This window comes from Erinaceus europaeus, chromosome 15 (assembly GCF_950295315.1).
Source record: "Erinaceus europaeus chromosome 15, mEriEur2.1, whole genome shotgun sequence".
In the NCBI taxonomy this organism is placed as follows: Eukaryota; Metazoa; Chordata; class Mammalia; order Eulipotyphla; family Erinaceidae; genus Erinaceus; species Erinaceus europaeus.
Window position 1 is genome coordinate 47,499,902 of NC_080176.1, and position 27,073 is coordinate 47,526,974.

General features: G+C 37.9%; 1 protein-coding gene across 1 annotated transcript in view; it reads right to left on the reverse strand.

Moving 5' to 3' along the window:
* CCDC178 (coiled-coil domain containing 178) overlaps window positions 1-27,073 on the reverse strand; it is a 351,501-nt gene that overhangs the window by 260,900 nt on the left and 63,528 nt on the right. The window contains 2 exon segments of the mRNA XM_060172327.1: window positions 7,937-8,096; window positions 9,281-9,426. Of these exon segments, the coding sequence (XP_060028310.1) occupies window positions 7,937-8,096; window positions 9,281-9,426 (306 nt within the window).

Consider the following 27,073-nt stretch of genomic DNA (forward strand, 5'->3'; position numbering starts at 1 on the left):
TGATGAACATAGATGCTAAAACATTGAACAAAATTCTAGCCAACTAGATATAGCAGTATATTAAAAAGATTGTTCATCACAACAAAGTGTGGTGTATTGCAGGGATGCAAGGTTGGTTTAACGTACGTAAATCAGTCAACGTGATCCCCCACATCAATAAAAGCAAGATCAAAACCACATGGTCATATCAATAGATGCAGAGAAAGCCTTTGACAAAACACAACATCCTTTTATGATCACAACACTAGAAAAAGTGGAAATAGATGGAAAATTCCTGAAGACAGTGGAGTCTATATAGAACAAACCTACAGCCAACATCATATTCAATGGTGAAAAACTGGAAGCATTTCCCCTCAGGTCAGGTACTAGACAGGGCTGCCCACTATCACCATTATTATTCAACATAGTGTTGGAGGTTCTTGCCATAGCAATCAGACAGGAGCAAGGAATTAACGGGATACAGATTGGAAGGGAAGAAGTCAAACTCTCCCTATTTGCAGATAACATGACAGTATACATAGAAAAACCCAAGGAATCCAGCAAGAAGCTTTTGGAAATCATTAGGCAATCCAGTAAGGTGTCAAGCTACAGAATTAACATTCAAAAGTTAGTGGCATTCCTCTATGCAATCACTAAGTTAGAAGAGGAGGAAATCCAGAAATCAATTCCTTTTACTATAGCTACAAAAACAATAAAATATCTAGGAGTAAACCTAACCAAAGAAGTAAAAGACTCATATACTGAAAATTGAGTCACTACTCAAGGAAATAGAAAAAGACACAAAGAAGTGAAAAGATATTCCATGCTCGTGGGTTGGAAGAACAAACATCACCAAAATAAATATACTGCCCAAACCCATATAAAAATTTAATGCTATCCCCATCAAAATAACAACCAATTTTTTTAGGATAATAGAACAAATGCTAAAAAATGTTTATCTGGAACGAGAAAAGACCTAGAATTGCCAAAACAATCTTGAGAAGAACAGAACTGATGGAATAACACTCCCAGATCTCAAATTGTTTTAATAGGATCCTTGTCATCAAAACTGCTTGGTATTGGAACATAAATAGACACAATGACCAGTGGAATAGAACTGAGAACCAAGAAGTAAGCCCCCACACCTACGGACATCTAATCTTTGACAAAGGTGCCCAGACTATTAAATGGGGAAAGCAGAGTCTTAACAACAAGTGGTGTTGGAAAAAAAAAAATGGATTGAAACATGCAAAAGAATGAAATTGAACCACTGTATTTCACGAAATACAAAAGTAAATTCCAGGTGGATCAAAGACTTGAATGTTAGATCAGAAACTACCAGATATTAGAGGAAAATATTAGCAGAGCTCTTTTCAGCATAAATTTTAAAGACATCTTCAATGAAATGAATTCGATTATAAAGAAGACTAAGGCAAGCATAAACCTATGGGGCTACATCAAATTAAAAAGCTTCTGCACAGCAAAAGAAACCACTACCCAAACCAAGAGACCCCTCACAGAACGGGAGATTATCTTTACATGCCATATATCAGACAAGAGGCTAAGAACCAAAATATATAAAGAGCTTGCCAAACTCAACCACAAGAAAACAAATAACCCCATCCAAAAATGCGGAGAGGACATGGACAGAATATTCACCACAGAAGAGATTCAAAAGACTGAGAAATACAGAAATAATTGCTCCAAGTCTTTGATTGTCACAGAAATGCAAATCAAGACAACAGTGAGATACCACTTCATTCCTGTGAGAATGTCATACATCAGAAACGGTAAAAGCAGCAAATGCTGGAGAGGTTGTGACCTCAAAGGAACTCTCCTGCACTGCTGGTTGGAATGCAAATTGGTCTAACCTCTGTGGAGAACAGTCTGGAGAACTCTCAGAAAGCTACAAATGCACCTACCCTATGATCCTGCAATTCCTCTCCTGGGGATATATCCTAGGGAACCCAACACACCCATCCAGAAAGATCTGTGTACACATATGTTCTTAGAAACACAATTTGTAATAGCCAAAACCTGGAAGCAACCCAGGTGTCCAACAACAGATGAATGGCTGAGCAAGTTGTAGTATATAGACACAATGGAATACTACTCAGCTATAAAAAATGGTGACTTCACCTTTTTCAGCTTATCTTGGATGAACCTTGAAAAATTCACATTAAGTGAAGCAAGTCAGAAACAGAAGGATGAATATGGGATGATCTCACTCTCAGCCAGAAGTTGAAAAACAAGATCAGAAGAGAAAACACAAGTAGAACCTCAACTGGAATTGGCATATTCAACCAAAGTAAAAGACTCTGGGGTGGGTGGGTTGGGGGAGAATACAGGTCCAAAAATGATGACAGAGAACCTATTGGGGTTTGTATTGTTATATGGAAAACTGGGAAATGTTATGCATGTACAAACTATTGTATTTACTGTTGAATGTAAAACATTAATTCCCCGATAAAGAAATTAATAATAAAAATATTTTAAATGCAGTATATTTTAAATTATTTTAATTGTTTAAAGGAGAAAAATTATATATTTATGCTGCTGCTCTGCAGGAATGGGAAGTATTTCAAAAGTGATGGTCACAGGTCAACTACATACAGAAGAATGAAACAGTATCCTCAAACAGCAGGAGGTAGAAAAGTCAAATCAAGATAGAGCAAATACTTAAATGTTAGTACAGAAGCCATAAAATACACTGAAGAAAACACTATCAGGACATTATTTTATATCTACTTGGAAATGTCTTGGGAGACTCTGTCCAACAGCAAGAATAACAAAAGCAGAAATGAGCCATGGGGATTACATCAAATTACAAGTCTTCTTCACAGCAAAAGAACCAGAACAAAAAGACATCCTATGCAATGGGAGAAGGTATTTACATGCCATACATAAGAAAAACATTAATAGCTGAATATATAAAGACCTGCCAAAAATCAGCGACAAAATTCATTTAAAATGATAAAAATGAACTGAAAAATTTCTTCGCCAAAGAAAATATTCAGAAGGCCATGGGCGTGAAAAAAGTGCTCAAAATCACTGATTATCAGAGAAATGCAAATCAGCACAACAACTAGATACAACCTCACCCTTGTGAAAATGGCCTACAGCATAAAAGACAGAAATAATACGGGATGGCTATGACAGAGAAACAAAGGAATTCTTTTATATTATTGGTGGGAATGTAAATTGGTCTAGGCCCTATGAAAAACAGTTTGCAAATTCCTTAAAATACTAAGAATCGATCTACAATACAATCTATCAACTCTTCTCATAGATTTCTACCCAAAAAACACACATATGAAGAGCTACAAATGCAATGTGAGGGGCCAGGTGGTAGTGAACCTGGATAAGTGCACATATTATAGTGCACAAGGACCCAGGTTCAAGCCCCTGGTCCTCACCTGCAGGAGGAATGCTTCATGAGTGATGCAGGAAGTCTGCAGGTGTCTGTCTCTTTCCCTCTCTACCTCCTCCTTCCCTCTCAATTTCTCTCTGTCTCTATCCAGTGATAAATAAAAGTATTAAAAACAAACAAAAAAACCAAATGTTATGTGAAGTGGCTAAAATTTGGAAACTACTATTTCAGAAGTAAGAAATAATGAAATCTCCTTGTTACAACAATGGATAGAATTGGAAGACATCATGTTGAGGAGTGTAAGTCAAAAAGAGGACAAATACTGGGTACTCTTAGTCATAGGTGGGACTTACCAAACAAGGCAAGGGATAACATATGGTGAAGCTTCAATGGACTGTGAGTTGTTGCAGCAGGTCTAGAGACTCAGAATGAGGAAGGGAGAGTGCCAAAGAGGATTTGAGAATCTAGAAAATGAGAGGGACAAGGAAACATGAAAGCACCAAACCTTCTTCGGATCTCATGAACCTACCATGTGATCCCAATTTCACATGGTAGGTTCAAAATTTCAAAATCTGGGTAGCATTCATGGCAAACTACATGCCCTAGACGATGTGCTATCTCTTCAGCCCGTCAGATGACACTACTTTCAAAATAACTACAATTAAAAATCTTCTTTCATTAGCCAATCATCACTTCTTCATTCATTCAATGAGTTCAACAACTCACTGGTGGATCATAGTCTCAACTTTAAAATGTAATCAGTAGTAAGTTAGGAAATGAGAAAATAGACTTGAATATAACAACACTCAAATCACAGACCTTAACTTGTGTCTGTGACCCACTGAGTGATACAAGGTGTATTATTATAGATAAAATCCATTATTTAGAGGACCAGTGGTGGCACACCCAATTAAGTACACATATTACCATGCATAAGGACCCAGGTTCAAGCCTTTCAATTTCTCTCTGTTCAATCAATCAGTCAATCAATCAACCAATAAATGGCTGCCAAGAGCAATGAATTCATAGTGTAGGCATTGAGCCCCAGTGATAATCCTGGTGGCCAAAAAATATATAATAATTTTAAGCAGCTGCATTTGAAAAGTATAGGGAGTCAGAGGGACCAAGTGGTGGCACATATGAGAAAGCACACGTTATTATGCTCAGGGACACATATTCAAGCCCCTGGCTCCCAACTTGGAGAAGGGCAGGGAGGATCATGAGCAGTGGAATAATGCTTCTCCTCCCTATTCTTCCCTATAAAGAGAAAGAGAAAGACACAGAGAGAATTATAAGCAGTTAGTAAAATCTCCATGGCAAAACTCTATCATTTATAGGTATCTGATGATATGGAATGGTTTACTGAGAACAGGAATAGTGTGAACTGAATGCTACTGAAGTTCATGTATATTTTCTTTTACTATTCTAGCAAATACAGGCATTCCTAATTTTATGGTATTTTTCTCAATTTCTCAATTCTACTGTGGCTTTTAGAATTATTTTATTAGACAATTCTTTAAGATAATTTGTAATTTTCCCCCAGAGGGTATACATCCCAGATTAGTAACACCATGTTTATAGTGATGCTTAGTAATACTTGCTTCTTTCTGGGGATGCTTTGCATTATATTTACTTAAAAATTTCATGTCATCCAATTTTAAACAGGAATAAGGATAGCTATGATATGAGAAAATTACATCATATTTCCATTCTTATACCAACAAAAGACAATAATCAAATGTCATTAGTGATATGTGTGTCAGTCTAAACTTGTCATGTTCAAACTAAGTTTCCGGTCACATACAGTGAAATCCTGGTAAATATCTTTTCAAGTATGAATGAGACAATTTTATGTAAATTCAATATTATTTTCACTCCTATTATTGATATTTTTAACAAAATCCTTAAATTATAGCAGAATTACTAGAAAGTAGTAAACAATGTATCCATTTCCACCTAGAGAGAACAAACTGGATGGAATATTCCTTGTGTATTACCAAAAAGAAAGAGAGAAGGTAGAGAGAGAGAAAGAGAATGCCAGATTCAGCGTCATATGCAGCCTAAGTATTTAGAGCATATTCAGTAAAGCTGGTACAGTATTCAAAGTATCTCTGAAATCCTCCTTGAGTCATTATGTGTATAGAGGCATGAAAAAATCACCTATCAGGACTTTGTTGGTCAATTTTAATCATACAATGAGTATTTATAAAGCATTCCCCTTATATGTGGTATAAAGCTCTTTAAAACAGAAACCAGACCTTCCACCTTCTGCACCCCATAATGATCGTGGGTCCATACTTCCAGAGGATAAAGAATAGGAAAGTTAAGTTCTGATGATGAGAATTGTATGGAATTGTACCCCTCTTATCCGATGGTCTTGTCAATATTTACATTTCATAAATAAAAATTAAAAAGAATGTGACAAATTTTCTGTTCTCAAAGTGCATACTTTTCTTTTTATTCATACAGAGAGAAACAGAGAGAAAGAAACACAGCAGGAAAGACACCACAACTCAATCCCTACTTTCCCCGGATGTCCTGAGGGTACCCTGATGCAGTGTCAGGATTCAAACCTGGGCAGTGTTCAAGCAAAGCAGGTGCTTATATCTCTGGTCTTTAAAGAATACATTTTCATAGAAGGATTTAGGAAGAAAGCAAACAAGAGAAAATGAAAAGTTCTATGGTTCAGGTAGAAATTAGCACTAAGAAAAAAGCATGAGCTCATGTGGTACATTCAAGTGACTTGGAGAAGGAAGGTACACTTCAACATGGAAAGGTGGAGAGAGACTTTTGGATGAAAAAAATCTGTAAGTCTCAATTTATGAGACGCTTGTTAGACAGGATTTTTTCCCCTCATATATCACCTGCTGACCATATTTTGCCATTTCACTAATTATTACTGTTCCACTAAAGGGGTTGAAGTGTCAGTCCGTGAATGATTACTGAGATCCCATTGTGTCCACAGCACCAATACAACTGGAAAACGTGACTGAATTCACACAGACAATTTTACTGTTGTGTTCACATATGAGGTGGCAATGCTGCTTAAGTCAGCATATTACTTGAGTTTTCTTGCTCTGATGGATGTATTTGAGTCTATGCTCTCCTAGTTGATACCAGATATCATGTATCTCAAATTTGGCCCATCAAAGTCACTGAAACTCCTTCAAGAGAAGACATCACTTATTGCCACTAGATGGCACCAATTATTGTTGTATTCTTTGATTAAAGCGTGTGTGTGTGTGTGTGTGTGTGTGTGTGTGTGTGTGTGTGTGTGTGTGTGTGTGTGTGTGTGTGTGTGTGAGACTTTTTTTTTTTTTTACATTTAATTGCCACATTTTAAATGCAACGATGTTACTTAGGACCATTACTAATAAAAGTATTGTCCTTTATGTAATTTTCTTCTAGATGGGATCACAGCAATAGTATCAAAGAAAACATGGGCTTGCACTCACATGCTTATTGAATGAATACTTAATTCCAAATGTTTCTGTTTAATGTACTTACTAGCTGTGTCTTAAGGAATCTTTGTGGTGTGGTGTGGTGTGGTGTGGTGTGGTGTGGTGTGGTGTGGTGTGGTGTGGTGTGGTGTGGTGTGGTGTGGTTAGGTGGGGTGGGGTGAGGTGGGGAGGGGACTTTCAGGTCCTGGTGCTTGATGATGGTGAAGGATGACCTAGGCTGGAGGTGAGAGTGATTTCCTGAAAACTGAGAAATGTTACACATGTACTAACAACTCTACTTACTCTAAACCATCAATATTCCCCAAGAAAAAAAAATTTTAAATGACTATCTTTAATTTGTGCCTTAATTCAATATATTAACAGGATCAAAATTAGCTGACAAATTATATTACAAATGCATTTAAAAATTTCAAAGGAAATTGTTTCAAAAAATTATTGCGTAGTTATGTTTTTTAGGAGAAATTCCCCACTGTGTCTCTCAAAGTAATTACTATTTACTAATATATAAGGATAACATTTATTATTCCAGTTAATTGTACAAAAACTTTATGAAATATAAAATATGATAGGAATCACAGTCTATAAGAATACTAATATACCTGTATAAAACTTAACAAAAACTTAGATATGAAAATACAAATTTTACATTTTTGTTTCCCTGCTTCTAAATACTAAGTTGAGAGTGGAAATAAAACGTATGCAAATCTTTGCAGGGGAAAAGATCAGGAACTCTTCTTATGCATGAGTAACTACTAAACATTCATACTGTTTTATCCAGAATGAAAATATAGCTATTCTCACATTTCCCACTAAAATATAAAAATGGCACTTGAATAAATATAACTTAATTATCTTTCTCCATCAACTTGTAAATAATATACTATGCACTGAAAAGTGACAGGGCACATAAAATACACTGAGGAGTACAATATGCTGCATAAATACATTATAGGTACCGTGAAAGAGAAAGCAAAGTTACATGCTTACTATACTAACAGACTGAACTGGAAATCTATAACATCTTTGTTACTTTATACCGAAAAATGAATGCCTCAAACATGTTGCCTTTTTTTCTTATTGTAACTATATTACCTTCTTTCTGAAAGAACCCAAGCATCACACTCACTTTAATTTCTGCCAGAGTTTTTTGCCTCATGTTATGAAGTAGTCGAAATCTCTCTTCTTCAACATAGATTCTGTATCTACAGGCTTTTTTCTCACTCAGGAGGTGCTCAAACACAGCTTGTGCATGTTCCTTTTTATATCTCATAGTTGTAAACTCATCCCTTTGAAGAAAGAATATTTACCTCTAGACAATTCACACTGATTTTTCTCAAATACATTTTATACTGCATTTTAAAAATTCTAATTCTACAAAAAAAAAAAAGTAAACTAGGAGCCAGGCTTGTTGCAACCAAGTGAGAATATGTAATACCAGGTGCAAGGAGCTGGGTTTGACCCCCTGTAGCACATAGCTTTCTCAAAATGTTTGGAGAGTTTGGAGGGTGATCACTGTCTTGTAAATAATTATTCCTACAATGAAGTGAGTTGAAAAGAAAAAAAAAAACCTTATCAAGAAAGGGGGAATAAGGACTTACTAGCTGCATCCTTGAGAAACACTAACATTTGTGGCAAGTAATATCACTTTCATAAGAAATAAATGTTCTCTTTCAGAATTTAATTAATAACATGGCCAAAAAGCAAAGTAACCAGGTAAATGAAAAAGGATATAAAACCATCTATATAACTTGAGCTTATTTCTTTTTGTTTAAAATGAAAAGGAGCTTACATGTTAACTATCTCCATAAAAATTATTTTTAATGAAATGCATGGAAAGAGGTCTGGCTACTAATACCAATTAAAAATGCAAGCCAGATAATTCTGAAGGTATTTTTAAACGTTAAACATCACCAGAAATTGTGAGTATGGACAAGATGAGGTGGGATTTGTATTTTCTTTTATTGTACTTTTCTTGATTTTCCAGAAATTTCACAAATAAAAAAAATTATTATAGCATCAAAAATGTTCTTATACTTATAAAAGGAAAAGCAATCATTTCAATTCTAATGAAAATATCAGAGCTGTGGGAAAAAAGTAATTATAATTGTCTTCTTTTTTTCTTTTTTAATTCTGTAATCAGGGTTTCACCACTCTGGACCAGGTTTTTTAAGACAAATACAGAAAGAGAAAAAAAGAGTGGAAGAGAGGGGCAAATATCACAACACTCAAGTTTTCCTCACTGCTGGAGTAATCCCATGTTTATACTGGGAGAAGGAACCTGGCCAGATCGTGCAAAGCAAACACCCTTCCATGGTTAAAACATTCTTGGCCCTAGAATTATGTATTTATCCATGGTAATATGTATATTTCACACAAATTATGACAGAAAACATGGATAATTTTAAGAATTTTGAATACTCTTCCATAATATATATAAACACTTAAACAGTTGATAAATTTAAGTACTTACTTTAACTTTTCAACTAATATGCAAAAATCGTTCTTTTCACTTTCCTTTTCTTTTAAATCCTTATTCAATTTAATTATTTTTGAATGAAAAATTACTGTTTTACTTTTAGCTGATTCAATTTGTTTATAAATCTCTGAATTTTTTTCCTGAAAAAAAATCAGGGATGCTTTATTATAAAAAACACCAGTATTTTTAAAAGGTCTTCCAATTTAGAAACAATTATGTCTGACTATGTGAATAAATAATAACAAGTAATAATTCGTTAATATAGGTAACAACTTTGGTTTTGATTCTTTTCTCTGTTTTGCATCTGATGATACCTTCTAATATACAGGTTGGAAATATCTTTTCTCTCTCTTCCCTAATCTCTCCTCCACTTTTTTTTTCTTTTCTTTTCTTTTTAATTGGGGGATTGATGTTTTACAGTTGACAGTAAACACAATAGTTTGGACATGCATAACATTTCCCAGTTTTCCACAAAACAATACAACCCCACTAGGTCCTCTGCCATCATGTTCCATGACCTGAACCACCCCCCTCACCCACCCCACAGACTTTTACTTTGGTGCAATACACCAACTCCAGTCCAGGGTCTGCTTAGTGTTTTCTCTTGTTATCTTGTATTTCAACTTCTGCCTGTGAGTGAGATCACCCCATATTCATCCTTCTGTTTCTGACTTATTTCACTTAACATGAATTTTTCAAGGTCCATCCAAGATAGGCTGAAAACGGTGGAGTCACCATTTTTAATAGTTGAGTACCACAACTTGCTCAGCCATTCATCTGTTGTTGGACACCTGGGTTGCTTCTAGGTTTTGGCTATTACAAATTGTGATGCTATGAACATAGGTATACACAAATCTTCTTGAGTAGGTGTGTTTGGTTCCTTAGGATATATCCCCAGTAGAAGAATTACAGTGTCATAGAGTAGGTTCATTTCTAGCCTTCTAAGAGTTCTCCAGACTGTTCTCCAGAGAGATTGGATGAATTGGCATTCCCACATCAGTGCAGGAGAGTTCCTATGGCTCCACAACCTCACCAGCATTTGTTGCTGCTATCTTTTCTGATGTATGACATTGTCACACGAGTGAAATGGTATCTCATTGTTGTCTTTATTTTCATTTCTCTGACAGTCAATGACTTGGAGCATTTTTTCATGTTTCTTGGCCTTTTGGATATCTTCTGTGGTGGATATTCTGTCTATGTCCTCTCCCCATTTTTGGATGCTCATCCATTTTTGGATGGGCATCATTTGTTTTCTTGTGATTGAGTTTGGCAAGCTCTTTATATATTTTGGTTATTAAGTTCTTATCTGATGTATGGCATGTAAAGATCCTCTCCCATTATTTGAGGGGTTTCTTTGTTTGGGCAGTGGTTTCTTTTACTGAACAGAATCTTTTTTAATTTTATTCAGTTCCATTGGTTTATTTTTGTTTTAGTCTTCTTTGTATTTAGATTCATTTCATTGAAGATGTCTTTAAAATTTATGCTGAAAAGAGTTCTCCCAATATTTTCCTCTAAGTATCTGATAGTTTCTGGCCTAACATCCAAGTCCTTGATCCAACTGGAATTGACTTTTGTATTTGGTGAAATTCAATGGTTCAGTTTCATTCTTCTGCATGTTTCAACCCATTTTTTCCAACACGATTTGCTGAAGAAACTCTCCTTTCCCCATTTAATATTCTGGGCACCTTTGTCAAAGATTACATGTCTATAGGTGTGGGGTCTTACTTCAGGGCTCTCAATTCTATTCCATTGGCCAGTGTGTCTATTTATGTTGCACTACCAAGCTGTTTTGATCACAAAACCCCTATAATACAATTTGAGATGTGGTAGTGTGATGCCTCCAGTCCTGTTCTTTCTTCTCTAGATTGTTTTGACAATTCTAGGTCTTTTCTGGTTCCAGATAAACATTTTTTAGCACTTGTTCTATTCTCTTAAAAAATGTGATTGGAATATTGATATAGATTGTATTAAATTTGTATATGGCTCTGAGTAGTATATTCATTTTGATGATGTTAATTCTCCCAATCCATGAACATGGAATATCTTTCCACTTCTTTGTGTCTTTTTCTGTTTCCTTGAGTAGTGACTCATAACTTTCAGTATACAAGTCTTTCACTTCTTTAGTTAGGTTTATTCATAGATATTTTGTTGTTTTTCTTGCTATAATAAAAGGAACTGATTTCTGGATTTCTTCTTTTTCCAACTTAGTAGCAATGGAGACTCACAGTTGCATTTGATGAGTCCTCTTCTCCCCTCCACAGTCTTTTCGATGATAAAACAGACTGGAGGTGGCACCTCGACCCACAAACTGCCAGCCACTGTGGAGTAGATATGGGCTTTAGCCCCAGGAATCTTTTTAGGCTTCTTTCTGTCCACACTGTCCAGGAGCCACACATGTTTGCATTCACCAGTGGTTTGGTGGGTACCTAAAGTTGTTCTAGTTCTGTTTTGTTGTGGTCCTAGGTGATCTCCTTTGATACTCCTAGTTGACCATGGTGAGGAAAGGAGAGGAGAGGCGAGGCAAGGAGAGGAGAGGAGAGGAGAGAGAAGAGGAGGGGAGGGGAGAGAGAAGAGGAGGGGAGGGGAAGAAAGGGGAAGGGAGGGGAAGGGAGGAAAGGGGGGAGGAGATAGGAGAGGAGGGGAGGAGAGGGGAGTAGAAAAGAGAAGAGAGGAAAGAAGAGGAGAGGAGAGAAGAGGAGGGGAGAGGAGAGAGAAGAGGAGGGGAGGGGAAGAGAGGGGAAGGGAGGAAAGGGGGAGGAGATAGGAGAGGAGGGGAGGAGAGGGGAGTAGAAAAGAGAAGAGAGGAAAGGAGAGGAGAGGAGAGGAGAGGAGAGGAGAGGAGAGGAGAGGAGAGGAGAAGACAGCCTCTGTACTCTGCAGCCTACTCCTCCACTCTTTTTCACTCCCTGCACTAACCATGTTCATCTTCTTCCCATGCATACCCATGTTTTAAATACATGTCCTTTAAAGGCAGAAACATGTTCAAAATGACACTCCATGCTTAAACAGAACTAGGAATACCACAGGACACCATCTGGGACTATAACAAGGCAGGACTAGAATGACTTCAGGAACCCACAAATCACTGGTGAGTGCAAATGCATGTGGCTCATGGACAGAGAGGAGCCTAGGGAGAGATTAAGTAACCAGTAACAGTCCTGCAGTTGAGGCACCACCTCCAATCTGTTTTACCAACAAAAAAAAGACTGCTGAGGGGAGGACAGGACTCCCTAAGGCTCATTGAATGCAACTGTGAATCTCCATTGCTACTGCACCCAGAGGCTGGAGCAGCAGGGAGGAGGCGCTGTGCTGACACCAGGGGACAGAGAACCGACCAGGAAACTCAGGAGACGATGTACACCCTGTTTGCCTAGCAGTGGGGTTGTGTGGTGGGAGCCTTTCCAGGTTGTTCTCCTGATAAGAACATAGTGAATAGTTGCCTCAAAACCTACAGACTGGGGCCAGGTGGTGGCACACCTGGTTGAGCACACACTTTACAATGCGCAAGGACCCAGGTTGGAGCCCCCAGTCCCCAATTGCAGGGGAAAGCTTCACAAGTGGTAAATCAGGGCTGCAGGTGTCTGTCTCTCACCTTCTCTATCCCTCCCTTCCCTCTCAATTTCTGACTGTCTCTATCCAATAAATAAATAAAGATAATAATATAAATAAAAACCTACAGACTATAAATGGGACTTGTTTAGAAGTTCACAGGGCCCAGCAATACTGCCTAGCTTGGCAGAGAAGCATAACTGAGCCCTGAGCTTTGCATCCTTGGGGTGTGAGAGTCTCTTTGCATAAGTACTGTATTATTTCTCCCCCATCATGCTTTATATCATGGTCAGCAGTGAGGGATTAAGCTAAGAAGCCTACTTATAGTTTAAAATGTCTCAGGATACCACAGCCTATAGGGGGAAAAAAGAACAAAAAGGCTTTTAAGCCACTGTGCTCCAACTCAAGGATTAAAATAATACTGAAACAACTGTCATTTCCACAACTGTGAACCCTTTAAGTACCTTACTTAGACACAAGTCAATCCAGGCAAAAGTGATTAGGAATTAGAAAAGTACTGAGAGAGGTACCTCATGACATACTATATAGAATGGTTAAACCAGCAAAAATAAATATTGGAGAAATGAACCAGGACGAAAGTCCAGCTAAAAGGCCCCCAAAGTGTGAAGCACAAAATAATGAGGTCAACATCCAAACACTAGTTAAGGAAATAATCACAGGAGTGAGTACAGAGTTTGAAAGAATTGTCATCAGAAATGCAGAAACAACAAATGAGACTCTGGAAGAAAACAATAATTATCTCAAGGTTATTAGAGAACTGAAAGCTGAGTGGACAACTAGCTGAACAAGCTAAAACAGTATCAGAACAGGGTAAAAAAAAATAGATAAACTCCAGAAAACAGTAGAGGGGAGGGAGAATAGAATAAATGAGGCTGAAGACAGAATTAGTAAGATCTAACATGAATTAGAGACAACGAACAAAGAGGTAAGAAACTACAACAATAAAACAAGGCCAACAAAAGGGAATAAATAAATAAATAAATATTTCAAAAATGAAGCAATAGATCACAAAAAGAGATTAAGAAATACTGAATACAACAACAGAGACCTATGGGATGACTTCAAAAGAAATAATATACACATTATTGGCTTACCAGAGGAATAAAGAGAGAGGGGAAGAAAGCATTCTTCAGGACATAATAACTGAGAACTTCTCTAGTCTAGACAACATTGAAGACATAAAGGTTCAAGAAGCCCAGAGGGTCCCAAACAGAATTAACCAAGACTTAAAGACACCAAGAAACATCATATTTAGAATGGAAAGGAATAAGGATAAAGAAAGGATCCTGAAGGCTGCAAGAGAAAAACAGAGTCACCTACAGAGGAAAACCCTTAAGATTAGCAACAGACTTCTCCATACAAACACTATAGGCCAGAAGAAAATGGCAAGATATCTATCAAGTGCTCAATGAGAAAGGCTTTCAAGTAAGACTACTGTATCCCGCTAGACTGTCATTCAGACTAGATAGAGGAATCAAAACCTTCTCTGACAAGCAACAGTTGAAAGAATCAACTATCACCAAGTTTGCCCTAAAAGAAGGTCTGAAAGATCTCCTGTAAACAGTCAGGCCACCATAAATATGCCATCTACCAGAACACTCTAAAAATCTACAAGAATGGTGTTAAAATATCTTCAATCTTTGATATCAGTAAATGCCAATGGCCTGAATTCACCTATTAAAAGGCACAAAGTAGGAAGATGGATCAGAAAACACAACCCAACAATATGCTGTCTACAGGAAACCACCCTAACTCAACAAGACAATTACAGATGGAAAACTATCATAAAGGCCAATGGTCCACAAAAAAGGGCAGGAACAGCTATTCTCATATCTGACATGATAGACTTAAAAATAAATAAAATTTAAAAAGATAGGGATGGACATTACTTAATGCTCAGAGGATTAGCCAAACAAGTGGACTTACCAATTATTAACATCTATATACCCAATGAGAATTCATCTAAATACTGAAAGAGATAAAGCAATATATTAAGAGCAACACAGTCATAATAGGGGACTTCAACACACCACCCTCTCAACTTGACAGATCATGCAGGCAGAAAATCAATAAAAAAATGAGGGAGCTAAATGAGGAGATACCTAAACTAGAATGATTGGACATTTTTAGAGTCATTCACACCAAGAAATTAAAATACACATATTACTCAAGTCCATATGGGTCATTCTCAAGGATAGACCATATGTTAAGCCACAAAAACAGCATCAGCAAATTCAAGAGCATTGAAATCATCCCAAGCATCTTCTTAGACCACAGTGGAATTAAACTAACACTTACCAATCAACAAAAGATTAATAATAGTCCCAAAATGTGGAAGCTCAACAATACACTCCATAACAACTACTGGGTCAAAGAGGAAATAAAGTAAGAAATCGAAATGTTTCCAGAGTTCAGTGAAAATGAAGACACAAGCTATCAAAATATTTGGGACAAAGCTAAGTAAGTACTGAGAGGTAAGTTTGTAGCCATATAAGCACACATTAGGAAACAAGAAAAAGCACAAATAAACACCCTGATTGCACATCTTAAAGACCAAGAGTAAGAAGAACAAAGGAATCCTAAAGCAACCAGGAGGTCAGAAATAACTAAAGTTAGGGTAGAAATAAATAACATTGAAAATAAGATAACCATAAAAAAGATCAACGAAAGTAAATGTTGGTTCTTCAAAAGAGTGAACAAAATAGGCAAACCAAAAACCTTTAGCCAGACTCACAAGACAAAAAAGGGAGAAGACCCAAATAAATCAGATTGTAAATGAAAGAGAGATACCACAACAGACAACGTAGAAAAACAACATAGCATGTGAGGCTTCTATGCTCTATGAAAAACTATAAGCCACCTACTAGAGAATCTGGAAGAAATGGATAATTTCCTAGATACCTACAAACTTTCACAATTAAATAAAGGGGAACAAGAGAATATGAACAGGCCCATCACAGCTAATGAAATTGAAACAGTTATCAATAACCTTCCCATGAATAAAAGTCCTGGACCAGATGGTTTTACAAACGAATTCTAGAAAACCTTCAAAGAAGAACTAATACCTCTACTTTTAAAAGTCTTCCAGAAGATGGAAGACACTGGAATACTCCCTTTCATCTTCTATGAAGCCAACATCACTCTGATACCAAAAGCAGACAGGGACACACCAAAAATGAAAACTACAGACCAATATCTCTGATGAACATAGATGCTAAAACATTGAACAAAATTCTAGCCAACCAGATATAGCAGTATATTAAAAAGATTGCTCATCATGACCAAGTGTGGTGTATTGCAGAGATGCAAGATTGGTTTAATGTATGTAAATCAGTCAACGTGATCCCCCACATCAATAAAAGCAAGACCAAAAACTACATGGTCATATCAATAGATGCAGAGAAAGCCTTTGACAAAACACAACATCCCTTTATGATCACAACACTAGAAAAAGTGGGAATAGATGGAAAATTCCTGAAGATAGTGGAGTCTATATAGAACAAACCTATAGCCAACATCATATTCAATGGAGAAAAACTGGAAGCATTTCCCCTCAGGTCAGGTACTAGACAAGGCTGCCCACTATCACCATTATTATTCAACATAGTGTTGGAGGTTCTTGCCATAGCAATCACACAGGAGCAAGGAATCCAGCAAGAAGTTTTGGAAATCATCAGGCAATCCAGTAAAGTGTTTGACTACAAAATTATCATTCAAAAGGCAGGGCATTCCTCTGTGCAATCACTAAGTTAGAAGAAGAGGAAATCCAGAAATCAATTCATTTTACTATAGCTACAAAATCAATAAAATATCTAGGAGTAAACCTAACCAAAGAAGTGAAAGACTTGTATACTGAAAATTATGAGTCACTACTCAAGGAAATTGAAAAAGTCACAAAGAAGTGGAAAGATAAATGATATTCCATGTTCATGGGTTGGAAGAATAAACATCATCAAAATAAATATACTACCCAAACCCATATACAAATTTAATGCTATACTCATCAAGATCCCAACCACATCATTTAGGAGAATAGAACAAATGCTACAAATGTACATCTGGAACTAGAAAAGACCTAGAATTGCCAATCTTGAGAAGAAAGAACAGAACTGAAGGCATCACACTCCCAGATCTCAAATTGTTTTATAGGGCCATTGTAATAAAAAATGCTTGGTACTGGAACATGAATGGACATACTGACCAGTGGAATAGAACTGAGAACCAAGAAGTAAGCCCCCACACCTACGGATATCTAATCTTTAACAAAGGTGCCCAGACTAGTAAATGGGGAAAGCAGAGTCTTATCAACAAATGGTGTTGGAAAAAATGCATTGAACATGCAGAAGAAACTGAACCACTATATTTCACCAATTACAAAAGTAAATTCCAGGTGGATCAAGGACTTGGATGTTAGACCAGAAACTATCAGGTACTTAGAGGAAAATATTGGCAGAACTCTTTTCTGCATAAATTTTAAAGACATCTTCAGTGAAATGAATCCAATTACAAAGATGACTAAGGCAAGCATAAACCTATGGGGCTACATCAAATTAAAAAGCCTCTGCACAGCAAAGGAGACCACTAGACAAACAAAGAGACCCCCTCACAGAATGGGAGAAGATCTTTATATGCTATACATCAGTCAAGAGCTTAATAACCAAAATATATAGAGAGCTTGCCAAACTCAACCACAAGAAAACAAATAACCCCACCCAAAAATGTGGAGAAGACATGGACAGAATATTCACCACACAAGAGATCATAAAGGCTGAGAAACACATGAAAAAATGCTCCAAGTCTTTGATTGTCAAAGAAAGGCAAATAAAGACAATAATGAGATACCACTTCACTCCTGTGACAATGTCATACATCAGAAAGGTAACAGCAGCAAATGCTGGAGAGGTTGCGGAGACAAAGGAGCCCTCCTGCACTGCTGGTGGGAACATAAATTGGTCCAGCCTCTCTGTAGAACTCTCAGAAGGCTATAAATGGACCTACCCTATGATCCTGCAATTCCTCTCCTGGGGATAGATCCTAAGGAACCCAACACACCCATCCAAAAAGATCTGTGTACACATATCTTAGCAGCACAATTTGTAATAGCCAAAACCTGGAAGCAACCCAGGTGTCCAACAACAGAAAAGTGGCTGAGCAAGTTGTAGTATATAGACACAATGGAATACTACTCGACTATTAAAAATGGTGACTTCACTGTTTTCGGCCTATCTTGGATGGACCTTGAAAAATTCACATTAAGTGAAATAAGTTAAAAACAGAGGGTGAAGATGAGATGATCTCACTCTCAGCCAGAAGTTGAAAAACAAGATCAGAAGAGAAAACACAAGTAGAGGGAGTCGGGCTGTAGAACAGTGGGTTAAGCGCAGGTGGTGCTAAGCGCAAGGACCGGAGTAAGGATCCCAGTTCAAACCCCTGGGTCCCCACCTACAGGGGAGTCACTTCACAGGCAGTAAAGCAGGTCTGCAGGTGTCTATCTTTCTTTCTCCTTCTCTGTCCTCCCCTCCTCTCTCCATTTCTGTCTTACCCAACAAGGACAACAACAATAATGACTAAAACAATAAAACAACAAGGGCAACAAAAGGGAATAAATAAATAGTAAAATAATAATAATAAAGAAAACATAAGTAGAACCTGATCTGGAATTGGCATATTGCATCAAAGTAAAAGATTTGGGATGGGTGGGGGGAAAAATACAGGTCCAAAAAGGATGACAGAGGACCAAGTGGGGTTTGAATTGTTATGTGTAAAACTGGGAAATGTTATGCATGTACAAACTATTGTATTTACTGTCAAATGTAAAACATTAATTCCCCAATAAATAAATAAATAAAATGCTTGAACAACTGGAAGAAAATCCAAAGTCATCCGACAAAGAGAGGATTACAGAAGTTGAATAAGAGTAAGAGACAGGTTCACTTAATGGTCCTTTTGGTCAATATCACATGGTCCTTTTGGTCAATATCACATCACCTCACCACTGGAGTCCTAGTCAGAGAATCCTTGGATTCCCACACAAATATAATAGGCCTATCCCTCTAGTGGATCCCTCTCTGCACCACCACTAGTCACTTCTATCAGGAACATCATCACAAATCCTCTTGTGGGCCCTCTCGAGACCTTGCCCTCAATAAAGAGCAGTTATGGTAGGGATAGACACAGTCTCCAAAGGTAGATTGGTCCTGAAGTGAGTGCAGCCTGCACTGTTCCTAGCTGTGACCTTGAGCTACGATCACTAGGGACTTAGAGGTTACACAGACTCTAGTGCTATATAAACCCTGGATTAGGTGGACAGAAGCACATAGTTAATTATATCCACAGAATATTTTCAAGAACGGGAGATACTCTCTTCCCTAACCCAACTTTCTGTCCCTTTTCTCTACTCTGACACCATTTTCTCACACAATGTTTTTACACAACTTCATGCTAGATATCAAACTCAAGCAAAAACTACCATAGTTGTGGGCCCCTAGAAATATATCTAATATGGATTTTCAAGCTTTCTTCCACCCTAAAATCCCCAATCTTATTTGCTCTGTTCTTACTTTTTGGTCCCTGTTTATCAACCATTTTATCTCACTTTATGTCCTGCCACCTTCCAGACACCAAGTTACAGATGCTACCATGTTTCCACACTGACTCCTCCAGACAGAAGACCTCATCAATATCCTGGAACCTTACCTCTCCAGAGGCCTACCCCATTAGGGAAAGATAGAAACAGGAGGTATGGATCAACCTGCCAATGCCCAAATCCAGCAAAGAAATAATTACAAAAGCCAGAACTTCCACCTTTTGCACCTCAAAAACAACTTTGATCTATATTCCCAGTGGGGAGAAGTGATAGGAGGAAGAGGATAAGGAGAAGTGATAGGTGGAAGAGGATAAGAGGGCTGTGAACTCCTGCTCCATTGAGTCCCAGATAGAAAAAAGAGAGAGAGATTTGGATATAGTAATAAGGTTATCTGTTACTTGGAGAGGAAGAGAAGAATAGGCCTGGAAGGAAAAGGGGGCAACTGTACAAAGCTAGACAGATATAGAGATGACAGCTAACCCACATTTGCAGTGTTGGGAGAACCTCGATAGTTTGCATGGAGGGACTTGGGGTTCAGAATTCTGATGGTGGGAATGGTGTGGAATCATACCCCTGTTGACATGTAATTTTTAAAATCAATACTGAATCACTAATAAAATTTTTAAACATGTCTTCATAGATTTCAAACAGATGAAATGGAAAATCTGTTTATTTTAAAAGAAAAGATATCTAGGGTCAGGGAGATATCACAGGAGTAGTATACAGGACTTGCACAGGAGTAGTGCAGGACTGATTCCCAGAACTACCAGCAGCCAGAACTGAGTGAAGATCTGGCAAGAAAAACAAAACAAGAAAAAGAAAAGAAAACCCTCAAACTTGAAAATCTGGATCACAAAACAAAGAATATTATTTTCAAAGTTGTTTATAATACTCATAATGGTGAAAGAGAATGAATGCAGTTAAATTTTACTAGACAAAAATTCTCATTACTTACTTATCTCAAAACTTTGGGAGCCAAGTAACTCACCCTATGAGCTTGCCTTTCCATCGGGGAGGTCTATGTGTATGTGTGTGGTGTTTGCTTGCTTGTTTTTTCAGTCAGGGAATTATGTCTGCATGATTCCAGAGTTCTAAGATGAATTTTTATGTTCAAGTTCAGGTAGGAAGATATATAAATGGGGGATGCAGAGAGACAGAGAGAGAGGGAGAGAGAGAGAGAGAGGGAAAAAAGACAACAGCACAACAGCACCTCTCCAGTGGTCTTGAAGTTTCTTGTTGGTAATGTCCATAATGTACCATATGTTGCTGGGTGCTGCCACCCAGATCCTTGTCATGACCAAGTATGTTCTCTACCAGATGAGCTATCTCCCAACTTTAGGCTCAGGATCTGAACCCTGTTACCACATGGGAGCACCACAGTACCTGGTGAAGCTTCACAGATGGCAGTACTGTGGTAGCTCTCCCTCTCATTCTGTTTCTTTGAAAATAAAAAGAATAAAAGATTAAGCCAGGTAGCAGTGGCATTACATATGCATGACAACACAAAGGCCACAAATAAAAAAATTAAATGGGGGGCTGGGCAACAACACATCAGGTTAAGCGCACATGGCGTGAAGCGCAAGAACCTGCATAAAGATCCCAGTTCGAGCCCCAGGCTCCCCACCTGCAGGGGAGTCACCTCAGAATTAGTGAAGCAGGTCTGCAGGTGTCTTTCTCTCCCCTTCTCTGTGTTCCCCTCCTCTCTTGATTTCTCTCTGTCCTATCTAACAACAACAACAGAGCAATAACAACAAGTGCAACAAAATACAAAAACAGCCTCCAGGAGCAGTGGATTCATAGGGCAGGCACCAAGCCCCAGGTATAGCCCTGGAGGCTTGATGATGATGATGATGATGATGATGATAATGATGATGATGATGATGATAAATAAATCAAAACGTTAAACTCAATATTTTTAAAACATTAGGTAACTAAGAGGTAGTTCAATGGTGGAACACATATCTGTGTACAGAGTTCCATTACTGGCTCTTCATGACATAACCAAGGATGAAAATAGGCAGGTGGACTGTATCGTGATATAGCAGTGCTTTGGCCTATCTCAAACTGTGTTTTTTGTTTTTTTTTAATATGGGGCAGGCAACAGTGCACCCAGTACAGCACTCACATTATTATGCACAGGCCAACAGGTTCAAGCCCCCAATCCCCACCTACAAGAAGGAAGCAGTATTGCAGGTGTCATTCTTTCTCTCCCACTTCTCTCTCAAGTTCTTTCTGTCTCCATCACATAGAAAAGGAGAAAAAAAGGAAGGAAGGAAGGAAGGAAGGAAGGAAGGAAGGAAATAGAGAAGGAGGGAAGAGAGAAGAAAGCAGGGAAAGAGTGAGGGAGAGAGACTAGGGAGTAGATTCAGGATATTAGATATGTGTGAGGTCCTCAGTTCATCCTAAATAGATTAATAAAACAAGTAAAATATTAGGTAGTAAGATTATGTGCATATTTTAAATTATTAGTTCAATTATATTTAAATGTGTATTTAAGATTCAATATATTTTATGTTATTTAAATGTCACGAGTCCAAATTCTGTGCCTGAGATTTAAACTGGAATTAAAAGTGGTAAAATTGGGGCCAGATAGTGGCGCACCTGGTTGAGCGCACATGTTATAGTGCTCAAGGACCCAGGTTCAAGGCCCTAGTTCCCACCTGCAAGGGGAAAGCTTTGCGAGTGGTGAAGCAGGGCTGCAGGTGTCTCTCTGTCTCTTTCCCTTCGTATCACCCCCTTCCCTCTCAATTTCTGGCTGTCTCTATCCAATAAATAAATAAAGTTTTTTTTTTTTTTTTTTTTTTTTGCCTCCAGAGTTATCGCTGGGACTCGGCTCCTCACTATGAATCCACTCTTCCTGGAGGCTATTTTTTCCCTTTTTCGTTGCCCTTGTTGTTTATAGTTGTTGTTGTTGTTATTATTGTTATTGCTGTCATTATTGTTGCATAGGACAGAGAGGAAGGGAAGACAGAGAGGGGGAGAGAAAGATAGACACCTTCAGACCTGCTTCACCGCTTGTGAGGTGACCTCCCCCCGAAGGTGGGGAGCCCAGTTCTCAAACCAGGATCCTTATGCCGGTCCTTGAGCTTCATGTCATGTGCACTTAACCCGCTGTGCTACCGCCTGGCCCCCAATAAATAAAGATATTTAAAAAATCTTTAAAAATAGTAAAATTTAGTAATTCAATTAACTTGATCCTATGAAATATTTAAATAAAACAAAACATATGATTATTTATTGTAGAACTAAGTTCTCAGAAGATTAAAAATGCTGTCTGTAGTACTGTCTTACACCATTCTGGATTACTTATTGAAGACTATTAATAATGCTTGATATTATAAATGTTTATAAGAGTTTATTTAGAATGAGTATCAATAGCAGGGCAGTTAAAGAACTTCTTCATTTAGACACTGCTGGTCTCACTAGTTTCACAGGTACCCAGCACTTTGCTCATACTCAACTATGCAATTCCACAAGCAAAGCATTCTGCCATGATCTCTCTGCTTTGCAAATACAGTGTGTTCTTCTACAATGCCCTTCCCTCATTTTCTCATTAACTTAAAAATTATATAGTGGGGCCAGCAGTGGCACACCAGCTGAGCGCACACATCGCAGTGTGCAAGCACCCAGGTTCAAGTCACCCGCCCTCATGCCCCATAATCTTCAAGGGGGAAGAGTCACAAGCAGTGAAACAGGACTCTGCAGGGGGTCTCTCTGTCTCTGTTCCTCTCTGTCTCCCCAGCCATTTCAGTGTCCCTCTGTCCTATCAAGGTTAGAAGGAAAAGGAAAAGGAAAAGGAAGGGAGGGAGGGAAGGAGGGAGGAAGGAAGGAAGGAAGGAAGAAAGGAAGGAAGGAAGGAAGACAGAAAAGAAAAGAAAAGAAAAGAAAAGAAAAGAAAAGAAAAGAAAAGAAAAGAAAAGAAGAAAAAAAGAGAAGGGGGGAAGTGACTGCTGGGAGTGGCAGATTTGTTCTGCAGGCACCCAGCCCAAGTGATAACCTTGGTGGCAATAATTTTTTTTTAAAGTTATATAGTGATAATGCTGGAAACCACACTTTTTGCCACACTTGCAGTGTCATTTATTCTTTTAAGTTTTTGTATTATTTCTATTCTCTGTAGACAGTCAACTTCCAGTTACTTCATTAGTAATCCTCACTGTGAGACATCAGTCCCCTTCACCTTGTGTGGAACTGGCTCCTGCAGTTTCCGTGGGTTTCCTCCTCCATGCTCTTCTCACACAGCATTACGTGGCTATAGCTGTGGTGACTGTTCACAGTGTAACAGTGATGCCTTGTACTCACCTACTCCCCATCAAGATGATGTGTTTCTGGAGTGAACCAAATTCTCCACTAACAGTAATTTCCAAAACTGTTTAATACTTTTTAGGTGCTCAGTATGTATAAGTTAATTTATACTTAGATCTTAAACAAATTTTCGGGAGTCGGGCTGTAGCGCAGTGGGTTAAGCGCAGGTGGCGCAAAGCACAAGGACCGGAGTAAGGATCCAGGTTCAAGCCCCGGCTCCCCACCTGCAGGAGAGTTGCTTCACAAGCGGTGAAGCAGGTCTGCAGGTGTCTGTCTTTCTCTCCCCCTCTGTCTTCCCCTCCTCTCTCCATTTCTCTCTTTCCTATCCAAGAACAACAACAACAATAATAACTACAACAATAAAACAACAAGGGCAACAAAAGGGAATAAATAAATAATAAAATTTTTTTTAAAAAATTTTTTAAAAAGATCTTAAACAAATTTTCATGCAAAATTTAATTATTTGCTTCACAACAATACTTGTTTCCTGCAATTTTCCCATTACTGTTACTTTTAGTTTGATTTTTTTCCCCTATAGATAAGATATTGTGTTTTTCTTATCAAATAGTTGATTAATAATGCCAAAGTGTCATATCCTGGCCCATCTCATATACTTTGTAGTATTTATTAACAGCCATCCAATTAAATGATAATTTGTACTTCTAAATATTCTGTAACACAGGGGCTTGGTGGTGGCACACCTGGTTGAGAGCATACATTATCATGTGCAAGGACCCAGGTTCAAGCCCCCAACCCCCACTTGCAGGGGGGAAGCTTCATGAGCTCTCAATTTCCCTCTGTCCTATCAAATAACTAAGTATTGTAAAGAGAAAAATAAATATTCTTTAACACAGAATCCAAATCAGCGTGGTTTTGAGTTGGGTGTTGAGTGTGGATACAGTTATCTATCATAAGGTGATAAGAAACTGTATGCTTGTGACAACTGTTTGTTAAATAAAAGCTTCCCCTAATAAAGACAAAACTGCTAATGTGATTTTAGAAATATTGTTTTTCAACTACTTTTTAAAAATAATTTTGCTATCCTTTTTATTACTGAGTTCTGACCTTCACTGTGGTCAGCCTGATAACTAAAATGTAATGACATTGATTCTAAAGACCAGTGTGAAATACACTGGATTTCAAATCCATTACTAACAATCTATGAATCTTAACAAGCTAGTTTTAATAAAAAGGCATATGTTTCTTCGGCTGTAGAATAGAGATGACAATAGCACACTTTTCATAACAATGAAATGAGTACTTGGCACAATATCAGGCATACAGAAAGCAAACAAAATTTTAGTATGCTGTTACTACTGTTATTTTCCTTGATAATTTTTAAACTATCTCGTTTGCAATGTCATATAGGGTATACTCCTTTTAAAATAATAATTGCACTTTTATTTTATGATCTATTTGCTGTTAACCAACAAATGTTATCAGTGCTACTTTTAAAATGTATGTAAGAGATAGCAAGCTAAAGACAATGTGAAGTTAATTTTACTTCTTCATTTCCAGTGTTTCTCTAGAGACAGGAAAATAGATGTGATGTGAAAATGTCTAGGGTGTGAATATTTCCTACTTGGAAAAAGTCCTGAAATCATTGGATATAGTTATCCACTCATGCTCTCTACATACCAGGCTTTAGAGTGAAGGTCAGAGTTCAGATCTTCATAAGTGGTTCAGTCTGCAGATTTGGTCTTATGGGCAGAAATGATGCTATCTAGTACATGACCAATTTCTATCTTACTTTGTAGGATGGGAAATGGGAGGATACCCTCACCCACGGGGAAGAAACTATACATTAGAGATAATAAAGACACACAGAGGGGAGAGAACACAGACTTTTGGTGGCAGGAAAGGTATGAAATTTAGTCCTATCATTATTAATATGACATGTGAGGTGGGGGGAATCGATTTAATATCTTAAGTTCCCTAACTGCCTAGACCATAGCCCTAAGCACAAATATTTGATTTGCCTATGTTAGATTTGAAAGATGATCAGAATCTGATAATGGGATTAAATTGTTCAAGGAGCTCTAAAAATGTATCTGCAAATATAGCTCTGTAAACATCTAAATCAACTACAGCTTTAGGCTAGACAGATCAAGATCATTTGGCCCAGTAAGTATCTCAAATACAAAGAGCTTCAGATACCAGTAAAAGGGTTCAAAGCATAGTGAAGTCAAGTATATTAATATAGATACTAAACATTGGATTCTCATAGAAAACAACCCCCCTAGATAATCTGATTATAATAATAATAATTAATTAATTATTGATATTCTATGTTCTTTCTAAGACTATACGAAACACCTTGCATTCTCTGTAAGACCCTCACTTCTCCTAGTCCTGGTACCTCTAGGATATGCCCATACTTCTTGATATTCTTTCTCTATGATTCCTTACTGGCAAACCACCTCTGTCGTCTTTAACCAAATCGCTACTGGTGCTGCCACCTCACATCATGCTGCTACTGAACTCCTACTGTGGACAATAAGATAACCAGAGATACCAAGGCTGAGGAGTCAACCTCGCAACTCTTCAAATTTGGTGAGACCTTTCCTAACACACAGGACCACCTACATCCATGTTAGATGGCACATCATTTAACTAAGTAACGAATACCAGATAAGGTTAGGGTTTAGGGTACTGGGTACAGGTGTACACATATCTGTAAGCAATGGACAATTGTATAACTCAAAGTCTAAGTGCTCAATAATGGCTGAAGTGACTAACGGAAGCATCATAAATTCTCTAATTGATTGGACTAAGACCAAATTAGCTGGGCAGCCTAGCAGAAAGACCCAAAGAAGACAGATCCCATAAACCTAATTCTGGCTGGGTTCAACAAATGATACTCAATGTTTGAATAATTGAGAGAAAGTCTACGATTATCAGATAAAGAGAGGACTACAAAAGTTAGATAAGGGTAAAAGATAAAAGACTGGCCCACTCAGTAATGACCTCTTTGGTCAATATCACATCACCTGATCATCTGGGGCCCTAACTAGGGAATCCTTGGATTCTCACACATATATGATGGGCCTAGACCTCTAATGGACCTCTCTTTCCACCACCACTGATCACTTCCAGAAGCAATGGCATCTAGTGGGCCCTCTCAGGACCTTGTCCTCACCATAAAGCAACAATGGTAGGGATAGCCCCAGTCTCTGAAGGTAGGCTTGTGGGTATGCTGCCCTGTCACTAGAGAAATACTGGTCCTGAAATGAGTGCAGCCTGCAATGTTCCCAGCTGTGACCATGAGCTGCAAGCTCATGCCAATAGGAACTTCGAGGTTACACAGGCTCTATTGCTGAATATGAATA